At 38.6% G+C, this 12166-nt stretch overlaps 1 protein-coding gene across 6 annotated transcripts in view; it reads right to left on the reverse strand.

Annotated features, from left to right (window-relative positions):
* Window positions 1-620: 620 nt before the first annotated feature.
* The window catches only part of ORC3 (origin recognition complex subunit 3), a 72923-nt gene continuing 61377 nt past the window's right edge, over window positions 621-12166 (reverse strand). For 4 of the 6 annotated variants that reach the window (XM_023205256.2, XM_023205258.1, XM_023205260.2 and 1 more), the window contains 6 exons: window positions 10952-11031; window positions 9912-10009; window positions 5174-5315; window positions 3170-3286; window positions 2216-2295; window positions 621-1061 (listed from right to left, as the gene is read on the reverse strand). In XM_023205256.2, the coding sequence (XP_023061024.1) occupies window positions 956-1061; window positions 2216-2295; window positions 3170-3286; window positions 5174-5315; window positions 9912-10009; window positions 10952-11031 (623 nt within the window). In that variant the 3' untranslated portion in view covers window positions 621-955. Of the gene's footprint in view, window positions 1069-2215; window positions 2296-3169; window positions 3287-5173; window positions 5316-9911; window positions 10010-10951; window positions 11032-12166 lie in introns of all 6 variants that reach the window. The other 2 variants (XM_023205257.2, XM_023205259.2) reach the window with 2 other exon arrangements.

Genomic DNA, 12166 nt, shown 5'->3' on the forward strand with positions numbered 1-12166 from the left:
GTCATCTAGAAGTAGAATATTTACTGCCTAAATAAAGCCAAACAGTTTGGGACTTTTTTGAGACCGAGTCTTGCTCTGTCACCCAGGCTGGAGTGCAGTGGCCAATCTTTTTTTTTTTTTTTTTTTTTTTTTTTAAGTTGTAAAACTAAAGGAAATGGAGAGGCAGAGACAGTTTTGGAACCTGTAGTCACTAGGAGAAACAACCTGTAAGATATTCATGTTACTTACTCTCTTTTTTTTTTTTTTTTGAGACGGAGTCTCACTGGTCGCCCAGGCTGGAGTGCAGTGGCGCAATCTCAGCTCACTGCAAGCTCTGCCTCCTGGGTTCACGCCATTCTCCTGCCTCAGCCTCCAGAGTAGCTGGGATTACAGGCGCCCACCACCACGCCCGGCCAATTTTTTGTATTTTTAGTAGAGACGGGGTTTCACCGTGTTAGCCAGGATGGTCTTGATCTCCTGACCTCGTGATCCGCCCACTTTGGCCTCTCAAAGTGCTGGGATTACAGGCGTGAGCCACCACGCCCGGCCTCATGTTACTTATTGCCTACTACACTAAAGTGAGGAATGCCAATGCAAGAAATTGGGAGAGGAGGAATGAGGATTGCTAAAGCAACTGCAAATAACTTATACTCCTGGATAATATAATTTATTACATTTATATACTCCGTAAGTTCAAGAAGGATTACTCACAATTTAGTAATGACTTTGTGGAAAGTACAGTAAGATGTGTGAGCAGTTTTAGTTACGTATTATTTGTTGGATTCTAAAGTACTCCACAGGTGTTTTTGATATATGCCTGTTTCGGGTTAGCAATGTACTTTTCTTGTTAAACATCACATGGGGATTGCACATTTATCTTCTCACCAAAACAGGCTCCTCTAGTGTATGTAAATATGACTGGTCACCTTTTTCTCTTAAGCTGAATGTCATAGTTCTGGCTTCACTTATTTGCTTTCTAGCAGCCTCCCCATGTTAGCCTTGCCACATGGTCAGTCTTCTGTTTGGTAGGTTTTATAAATCCTAAAAGTTCTAGTTCAGAAACGGCTCTAATAAACCGAGCACTGGAGGCTTTAGTTAAGGAAACTGGCTGTGCTGTATTTTTGACAAAAAGGGGTTAAAATCTCAATGTTAAAATACTAGTTGGTAAAGTGGACAGTTCAAATATAAACTTCTAAATTAAACTATAACTGTTACTGGAAAACATTAATTAGTATCCACTGTCAATAATACATAAATGGAAAAGTACTTAATGCTTCTTAAGTCTAATGTTCTACATGGTATGGAAATTGCTCCCCGTCCCCACTTCTAAATGTACATTAGGAAAATAGAGAATTCAGACCAGGTGCAGTGGCTCACACCTGTAATCCCAGCACTTTGGGAGGCCGAGGCAGGCAGATCACCTAAGGTCAAGAGTTCGAGATCAGCTTGGCCAACGTGGTGAAATCCCATCTCCTAAAAATAAAAAAATTAGCCGGGCATGGTGGCAGGCACCTGTAATCCCAGCTACTTGGGAGGCTGAGGCAGGAGAATCACTTGAACCCAAGAGGCAGAGGTTGAGGTGAGCCGAGATCGCGCCACTGCACTCCAGCTTGGTCAACAATAGCGAAACTCTGTCTCAAAAAAAAAAAGGAATTAGGCCAGGTGAGGTGGCTCACACCTATAATCCCACCACTTTGGAAGGCCAAGGCGGGCGGATCATAAGGTCAGGAGTTTGAGACCAGCCTGGCTAACATGGTGAAATCCTGTCTCTACTAACAACACAAAAATTAGCCGGGCATGGTGGCAGGTGCCTGTAATCCCAGCTACTTGGGAGGCTGAGGCAGGAGAATCACTTGAACCCAGGAGGTGGACGTGGCAGTGAGCCAAGATCACACTACTGCACTCCAGCCTGGGCAACAGAGCGAGACTCCATCTCAAAAAAAAAAAAAAGAAAAGAAAAAAGAATTCAATAATGGCAGTTTCATTTTTGGTAAATTTTAAAATGTAATCTTGATATAAATTTGATACCAAAAGTTTTAGGTTTGGTCTCATTTTGGATTACATTCAAAATAAAGATTCAGAAATTTCAGTTATTCTAGCACCATATGGTTAATTTTAACAAGTAATATAGTTGTTTGGAGTATACCTTTATAAATATCTAGTGTAGATCTGGAGAAATTATAAACTTATATTTTATGTGTATTTGGACATTGTAGAAATGGTTTTAAAAGGATACTGGATAATTTCATTCATTTCTTCTGAGGTTGCAGAATTTGCATCCATTTTTTCAGCAGCTGTCACAACTGTTGCAAAAGCCTTTTGAATAGACAAGAGAAGAAAATAAAAATGTCTACAGTTGCCAAACATCTTTTACTATACTTCTTTTAATGGCTGTTGATAGCTAGCACATATTCTTCACTGAAATTCAAGATTGTCAAAACTACACTGATGATTTCTTTACACCACTTATATGTTAAAAGATAAAGTAATGGTTCCTGAATAATCTTGTTTCAGAGAACTAAGAGTATGCAGAGAAAAACAAGAAACAAAGCTAGTCAAAGTTAAAAGAAAAAGAAAGCCCTGCTTCCTCTAGTAATCTTACCCCAGGAAAATATCTATTTTTCTTGGAAGCAGCCAATTATGGATAATTTTTAATGGTGACATCTGTAAGGCCTTTAATAGAGTTAAGATCTTTGTAATACTATTCAGAAGACAGAAAGAATTGTTGTTTATTTTAAAGAATAACAACAGTTGTTTATTGCCTTGCCAAGTATTCCTTGTACTTCCTGATTGCTAAATCTGTTGTGTAGTTTTTTTCTTTTATTCAAGAGAAATGTTGGTTAATAATATACTTTATTTTGTGAAATAACAGAACTGACCTAAATTGTTTAGTTTTTGCTTAATGCTAACTATTGGGTTAGATCACATACTTATTTTGACCTGGCATGAACACAGAATTGGCTTGGTTAAGGAATGCAGGATCAGAGGGCAGGGGATTGGGAGTGGGGGCTGTTGAGCTACCACTTCCTAAGGAACTTTTAAAGTTTGAAGTGATTTATGCTTTCCAAATAAAAGGCAAGGCATTAAACACAAGACAAATTCCAAAGCACTAAAAGTATAAAGATATTCTGAGAAAGTCATCATGGATGGTTAGAAAAATATCCAGCTTGTTCTTTTCCCCCGAACCTACCTCTGACCAGTCTACGAGGTTGATGAGCCTGCTACACTCTAGGTGCAGTTTGTATGCTATGCAGATGTCTGGGGCGATATTTGGAATGCAGCCTTCTTCGCTTTTCAGTGCTTCATTCTACAAAATAACAGTAAACTAAGATGACTAACTTTTAGAAATTATTAGGAACAAAATCAGACATTAATGAAGCCCCCAACCTAAACTGAGTAAATCAGTAAATGGAATCTTGGTTTCCTTTATTTAGTGAGTGAGTCTATTCAATAGTTAACTAGTTCTTGTTTAGGTTTATGTTTTGGTCACAACCCCTCTAGTTCTTAGTCACTAGAAGAATAGTCCCAGGATTAGAAGATAAGCATATTTTTCATTTCAATCCATAAATTACTAATTTCTGAGACCTGAATGCACTTGCTGTAAAAAGTTTATGGAGATCTTTAGGAATACTTAATAAAATGGTACTTCCAACAATTAGCTGAATTCTAACAATTACTATACTGTATTAGTAAATACTAGTAATACCACTTACCAGGGGTATAAATTATTTTTTAAAGAAAAGACTATGTTGTCAACACTGCAGATCTTAAGCTCTATAGAAACCATCAGTGTTTTGAAATCCATGGCTTTTATTGAGAAACACAAAGTCTTACATACATACCCTGCTCTGATATTATAATATCAGGGGTATATTATATCCCACCCAACGACAACTGAAATCGTGAGTTCTCTTCTGTGACTCACTAGCCAAGAAGATAGATTTTGTAAGTTTTAATTTGTGGCTTATATATTAAAAATAACTGATTTTTTGGTTAAGTATGAAATTATTCAGTGGTTTTCACCATCACTGAAAACCATTGACTTATATTGTCCTATTCAATACCCGTGTAATAGTCTGCATGTTTGTGTGCCATTTTGCAATGAGAAGCCAATACACTGGAATGCTCTTCATAGGCTTTATGGAGTTGCTTCTTAAGTATTTATTGTGGCAAGATTTCTGGGTACTTAACTTACAACTCTTTCACGTATATATAGCTTATTGAATGTTTAAAGTGATCATTTTGCCTGGTCATAAGAAAGCTAGTTTCTAAAATTGTGAGCTGTCTTGAGCTATTGTTTAAAGAGCTTCCAGGAGTTGATAACTGTGTCTGGACTTCAGCAAGGGCACTGCTGAAGTGTGTTGCCCCAGGAGTTTTAGTGGCAGACTGCTGGTTATCCTCTACACTCAGCTCTGCAGATGCTCTCAGAATAGATCTTTCTTTGGTTTAAAATCCAAGATGAAGTCCCAAAGTATTTCTCTTTCCCACTAGAAACAACCATTTCGGTCTTTCAGTAATTTATTAGGCCATATTGTTTAATCCCTATCTGCTGTTAAGTTTACAGGAAACATTTCCTTTATTTTCACAAGAGTGGTAACATTATACTCTTCAGTATTTGTGCCTATGATCTGACTTTAGCATGTCAAGGGCAAAGATTACACATTGTCAAAACCTGGCAGCAACAGTTGACTACTAATTGGTATCTCTATGGGGTTAGACATTTTTTTCTACAGTCTAAAGAATTTTAAAAAATATAGGAGAGGTGCAACCCTGAGTTGCCAACTCTCTGCTCATTAAAACATAACTACAAATTTAGAATATTTTTGTGACAATGACGCCCAGAGCCTGAGCTAAACTAGCTGAGGTTTAGTTTAGTTCTAAATTTGATTTAGTTCTCTGATTACAGGCGCCTGTAATCCCAGCTACTTAGGAGGCTGAGGCAAGAGAATCACTTGAACCCAGGAGGTGGACATTGCAGTGAGCCAAGATCGCACTACTGCACTCCAGCCTGGGCAACAGAGCGAGACTCCATCTAAAAAAAAAAGAGAATTCAATAATGGCAGTTTCATTTTTGGTAAATTTTTAAATATAATCTTGATATAAGTTGAAATTTCTGAATCTTTATTTTGAATTTAATCCAAAATGAGACCAAACCTAAACTAAATCAAATCAGAGAACTAAATGTTCATCTTACCTTTAGATAATAGTAAGGATTGTTGAGTGCAGTATGGAGGGCAATTCGCGGAGCAGCATTTAAATGTTCACGCAGGGCATGGGCAGCGCTGAAGTACACCACCTCATGGAGAGGCTGTGTCTCAGGAGGCAGAAGGTATTCTCTGAAACAGCCAGTCAGGCATCCACGTTTAGATAAGCACAGGTTTATTTTCTTTATATATATACATATATACATTTTTTTCCTTTAGGCTCTGTTGGACTTCAATTTCCACTACAACATTTTTGTCAATCCTCTCTCTGTAGAGGACCGAACCATTTACTAAAAGCAAAATCAACAACCAAAAACAAACAAATGAAACAAACCCAAATATCAGATCTAATACAGTTTCACTCAGAATTGCATCTCTTCCATATAATGGGTTTTAAAACTACCTCTAGACTCTTTATAAGAAGCTGTATATTTCAGTTCTGAGTTAAACCTTTAGGAACAAATGTACATATACTACATTTCTGCTCAGAAATCTTTAAGATAGCATTTCTTAAAGTAAATGAGAAAACAGATATCTACATTTTCTAGCACTATAAACATTTAACCTTTGGCAATATTAAACAAAGGCCCGGAATTAAGAGTTCAGGAAATTCTTCTTGGATCACAGAAAATTTTTAGTTGATATCTTTCATGGAAATGACACCTCAAAAGTTTTTTTTTTAGAGACTGAGTTCCACTCTTGTCGCCCAGACTGGAGTACAGTGGTGCAATCTCGGCTCACTGCAACCTCTGCCTCCTGGGTTCAAGCGATTCTCCTGCATCAGCCTTCTAAGTAGCTGAGATTACAGGCGCCCACCAACACGCCTGGCTAATTTTTGTATTTTTAATAGAGATAAGGTTTCACCATGTTGGCCAGGCTGGTCTTGAACTCCGGACCTCAGGTGATCCACCCGCCTCGGCCTCCCAAAGTGTTGGGATTACACATGTGAGCCACTGGGCCCGGCCCAAAAGTTTTTTATATATCAGAATTACTTTTTACGTTAGAAGGCAGAAAAGGCTAAATCTTAGTTTCAGAGTATTGAAAAAAAAATCATTAATAAAATTTCACTTATAAAAAAATCTGCCATAATTTGGGATTTTTTTTCACCTATGAGCTAGATGATAAAACAATTTTAATAAATTCTGAACTAAAAAATATGGCATTAAAAATTCACTTTGCATGTATAATGAGCCTATCAGGTGGTCTATGCCATGACAGTGATATCCTGGATGCCTAGAGGGTAGCAAATTGGAGGGGAGAAGCTTTGGCACACATAACCCATAGACAGAGTAATGTCACTAACTGGATTAAAGTATATAGTTAACTCACATGACTTCATAAAGAAGATTTCTGGGGCTTAGTCCAATCCTGAGCCTAAAGTATTTTGGCCACATGACAGCTTGTGTCAGCTCCTTTCCCCACCAGTACAAGCAGAGCAAAGCAGCTACCTCAGCCCAGTCACTGGGGACATTATTCCCCTTCTTCCAAGTATCCGTTCTCCTCTTCTGGAGAGGATACCACTCCCTAGAAATCCCCTACACTTGTGTTGTCCCAATGTGGCCAGGAGCTTTGAAGAAGAGAGGAAATGGAAAGGGTATTCAACATGGACATCACTCTTCACCATACCCCTTTCCTCCCTCATCTCAAGAGCTAGTGACCCCCTTGCTCATTCTAATTCTAGGTGCTGCTCCTTCTCCAGAGTCAACTGGAACAAAACTTACTTGCAAAGAGTGTATGATTTTGCCTTGATCCTCACTAAGGACCAGTATTCTATACCTCAGATACTGTTAACATCTTAATTACTCAAGGTTAAGTTAACTTAGCTGTAGCTTCAGGAAACAGTTTCTGTGATGGCTGGCTACCAATTTGTAATTTCTGACCATAAACTCTTCCTACACTAACCTCATGCAGTTATTTCCCAATCATTATACATGGCTGTCATTAAAAGATCTTGTTGCAGTCCCTGCTATGTAATAAGGATTGGATATCTAACAAGGCAACCAGACAGAGTCAACTTCAGAAACTCAAACTATTGCCTCACATTTTAACATTTTTACATGTGATATATAGAAATGCAAGCATTTCCCAAGGCAAAAGACCTCTCTAGATATCCTCAAAGAACCATCGGAGCAAAAATAAAATATCTGCCTTAATTTTGTTTCCACTGGCTACATTAGTTGAACAACAACAATGACAAATACGTTATACATTAGAATTTTTATCTGACTGTAGACTTGGAGATTGGCATAGAAATATATTTCTGCGACTTATTTACGTGAGAAGAAATAAGCGATGAGTCTGGCACTAGAGCACTGCATTATGCTCATTTTGGATTCAGACCAGACAAATGATAGGCCTTCCCTGAAAGAGTTGGTTCTGAAGGAACTGGTAGAATTAGTATCAACAAGGGCTACAAAGTTGAAGCTTGCTATTGGCAAAAACAGTAACTTAGAAAGTGGTAATTTATTCTCAGCTCTTAAGATCTGGCAACTTATTCTTGCCTGTCAGTGTTTTTGCCAAGAGCTGCTCATAGTATACTGTGAACTCTGCCTCCTGAAGTCTCCTGCTTATATTTGTCTTTAAAGGACATCCTTTCTCCATAACCCCAAGCTCTGCCCAGATGTCTGTGGTGTGGCCATTGAGGGCAGTATAGAGAAATGGAGAGGGCCTTTTGACAGGTGTCAGGAGAATGAGACTGTGTGGCCTTGCATGAGTCACAGCCCCTCTCTGGGCTTTAGCTGCCACAGGACTGACTCTTCAGTTCTCTTTTAGCTTTAACATGCTATAATTCTAATCTCTTCCCTCCTGGGACAATCTTGGTAAAGACACTAAATCCTAGTATGGGAGATTTTGTGATTTTACAACAAAACACATTTAATCATACTGAGGATTATTTCAACAACTGCTCAGAAAGGTAAAAAGTCAGACATATTAGGTGAAGGATCATGAAAGGGAAATGGCTGATGTGGTTTCAGAGCCCACAATTTGGAATTTGTAAGAACTCTGGAACCTGACACTTGGCCTAAAATTGGCAAATCACATTGTAAAATTATTTTTAGTGACTACTTGGTAAAAGGGAAGAGTCAAGAGTTTGGGACTAGATACTCTACAAGAACAGGAAAGCCCAGTAGGGCAAGGTTAACTCTATGAGTTCTAAAATGTAATTTTTGACCAGCATTTGGCCAATATTGCAGTTCATCACTTTTTTTTTTTTTTTCTCCTCGAGATGGAGTCTTGCTCTGTTGCCTAGGCTGAAGTGCAGTGGCATGACTGCCTTACTGCAACCTCTGCCTCCCAGGTTCAAGCCATTCTCCTGCCTCAGCCTCCCGAGTAGCTGGGATTACAGGTGTGCGCCACTATGCCCAGCTATTTTTTTGTATTTTTAGTAGAGTTGGGGTTTCACCATGATGGCCAGGCTGGTCTCAAACTCCTGACCTCAAGTGATCTGCCCACCTTGGCCTCCCAAGGTGCTGGTTGACCGTTTTGGACCTTTTCATGGCATTAGCAATTTCTCCCCAATGAGTAGGAACAATGACTGTCCCCACATTATTCTGGAAAACAAAACTTTTAACTTTCAGAAAAGACATGTAATTTGTCAGAAAAGCACTCTTTCTCTTTAATAATTGTGCTGCTGTTTTCTCAGTACTTTATTCAGTGCCTAGCCTTCTGTTGGGTTTAAACTGCCATTAAAATTTACAATAAATATGTTCCCCCCTCACCACAGGTTATTAAATCATTTTCTTTTTTTTTTTTTTTTTTTTTTTTTTTTTGAGATGGAGTCTCGCTCTGCCGCCCAGGCTGGAGTGCAGTGGCCGGATCTCAGCTCACTGCAAGCTCCGACTCCCAGGTTCACGCCATTCTCCTGCCTCAGCCTCTGGAGTAGCTGGAACTACAGGCGCCCGCCATGTCGCCTGGCTAGTTTTTTGTATTTTTAGTAGAGACGGGGTTTCACCGTGTTAGCCAGGATGGTCTCGATCTCCTGACCTCGTGATCCGCCCGTCTCGGCCTCCCAAAGTGCTGGGATTACAGGCTTGAGCCACCGCGCCCGGCTAAATCATTTTCTTTTGCACACTTCTCATTTTTTTCTGTAGCATGCCCAACTTCCACCAAAATTAGGTGGGTGATTTTACACAGCTACATAAAGCTGACTTTTGGGAAATCCATGAATCAGAATGATCTGGGTTTCCTAAAAAGGAATCATCCTAAAATACAGGCTGGATTGGTAGACTTCTAAATTTACCAAGCACATGTCTCAATATAAATTTAGTGCTGATAATGAGGTGCACTGCCATTGTTTAGAATTAAATGTTCTTTCTTCAGGATAAAATAGAGCAGCATGGCTAGTCTGCTCTGTTTTCTGGGCTTGGCTCAGATCCAGCATTTACTCCTAGCAAAGATTAAGTGTAATATAAATACTTTGTTATTAGATAGGGGAGAAACACTCACTTTCTATCTCATCTCTCCCTACCTGGCCTAATGAAGTAGATCAAATTTAAGCCTATATTCTTGAACTGAGAGTAAAAGAATGAACTAAGTCATTTGATTAGACATCTTGATAATGATGGAAAAGGAATAAAAATTACAATTCTAAGCTGGATGGAGACACATGAAAAGCATAAAGCCTAACCTGAAAGAAAAATGTTCTGGACTGGCTATAGACAGCTATGACACCGTGTTATTGGAAAAACAGCATGATTTTTAGCTCCTAAGAGCTAAATTTAGACTTACCTCACTAGACAGTCAATGAAGTTCACAGCATTTTCTCTGAGTGCTTCAAATTTGGTTTGCTTCTTACTTCTTCTTAACTCCTTCATTTCCAATAAGGACTAGGATAAAAGAACATACCTTTTCTAGTGATCCTGAGAGAGAAAACCCCTCAGAGGGAGCTCTGTTGCTAAGTTCTATAGAAGCAGCTGATGCCTTTTCCATAAGACAGGATGTACAGAGAAAGATCAAAATGGGTTTTGTTTATTCGTTTTATTTTTAAGGTCTGGCAAGAATCTCTCCTCAAAGGTGTTTTGCTTTATAATATACAAGTAAATTTTTAGGGAAAGAGGAAAAGGGCAGTTCACTTTACAACCAAATTACATGGCAGAGTGCTCGATATCCACAGTTCATTAATTCATTTAAGAAAAGGACTTAACAGGATAAAGAAAAAAATCTTGCCTTTTTGCCATACTAACAGAATAGGTTCCATGTGTTTTATTTTACTTAGATTGAACTTTTACTCTACATTTATCATAATTTGGTATCATAGTACAAAGAAGGTTCTTCATTTTGACAATCAAGATCCTAAAGTTAGAACTATCTGAAAAAGAATATATTGGACATTCTGTGGCTCAATTTCTGCTCTATACTTGAATATGCATTTTAAAAAAATCAAGAAAAGTAAAACTAATGAGTTAGACTCTTTTAAATCTCTCAGTTTGATCAAACAGAAAAATACATCAGATAAAAAAAAAATCAGATTTCTTTTGTGCAGCCATGTTCCCATTTTTTCTTATTGCTAGTTAATTCTTTCTCTGGCTGAGCCCACAGAATGGTTTCCACCTATGTTAGCTAGTAAATTCCAGAATGGGTATATGTAGAGTGATGATGGCAATGGGACTAACAGGATGTTCAACTTAGAAGTGAGTTAAAAGTCTGCTTTGTTCCTGGTTGTGGTTTAAAAATGAAAACAAAAACATACAGGCAGAGCTAATCTAGAGCACAAACTGAAAAAAGGGAGTGTCACAGGATGCAGCTGGAAGGAAGGAAAGTAATCTGACCTTCTGAAGATGATAAAGGTCTGTCTTCTGAAGTCCCTTTGGCTGTGACCCAGAAGCATCTTCTTCCTCTTTGGTTTCTGCTTTTAACACAAAACCAGTAGACAACAATGAGGGTAAATCCAAGTCAAGAGAACAAACATTTCTACTATTCCAAAGGAAGTAAAAGTTTCACCTATATATATATTTTTAATGTGACCAGGGATCAAGATTCCATCTGATAAATGATTTCTTACAGAAGCTGAAGGCCAATAATTAATACATACCTTGTGCTGTAGTGATGTCTTCAAAAAACCAGCTACTGAATTTTAGAAGTGTTACCACAACGAAAACAAAACAAAATACAACCTAACAAAACTCCCTCAAACCAACAGCAAAAAGTCTCAAAAAAAAATTTTTTTTTTTTTCCCCAGATGGAGTCTTGCTCTGTTGCCCAGGCTGGAGTGCAGTGGCGCCATCTTGGCTCACTGCAACCTCCTCCTCCCAGGTTCAAGCAATTCTCCTGCCTCAGCCTCCCAAATAGCTGGGATTACAGGCGCCGGCCACCATGCCTGGCTAATTTTTGTATTTTTAGTAGAGAAGGGGTTTTGCCATGTTGGCCAGGCTGGTCTCAAACTCCTGACCTCAGGTGATCCACCCGCCTCAGCCTCCCAAAGTGCTGGGATTACAGGCGTGAGCCACCACGCCCAGCAAGTCTCAAATATTTTTGATATTATACATAGCTTTTTTAAAAAATCATACAATCTTAAAACTGTTTTCCTTTGATTATGTCAAGATTGTAAACAACACAATTTGAGTATGAAGAGGGTAGTGTCTAAGAGTTTTGAAATAATCCACTAAAACGTAAAGGCATCATGGTTCTTTAGCAAAGGGAAAGAAAACCATAACTGCTTAAATGTATAGCTATGCTCTTTCTAGAGAGCATAAGGCTCTCATATTCTCCTTCAAGTGCAGGTTGGGTTTTGTGAACTCCACACACATGGTTTGTTTGGCCTAAAACTATGACAGGAGGATGCAGCTGGAGAATATGTACTGGCTTAAAGGATAAACTGCTTTTTAGCTATAAGTAATTTCTGGTTCAAAAAAGACATAACTAAAGGTTAAAATGTCTACTAGCTTCTTTGTCCCATGTCATTAACATGTAGTCTGCTACATGTTAATAAACCCAATATACCTTTGAAATAAATCTAATATGGGCTGAATGAAGTGCCTCATTCC

The sequence above is a fragment of the Piliocolobus tephrosceles genome, chromosome 5 (assembly GCF_002776525.5).
Source record: "Piliocolobus tephrosceles isolate RC106 chromosome 5, ASM277652v3, whole genome shotgun sequence".
Lineage (NCBI taxonomy): Eukaryota > Metazoa > Chordata > Mammalia > Primates > Cercopithecidae > Piliocolobus > Piliocolobus tephrosceles.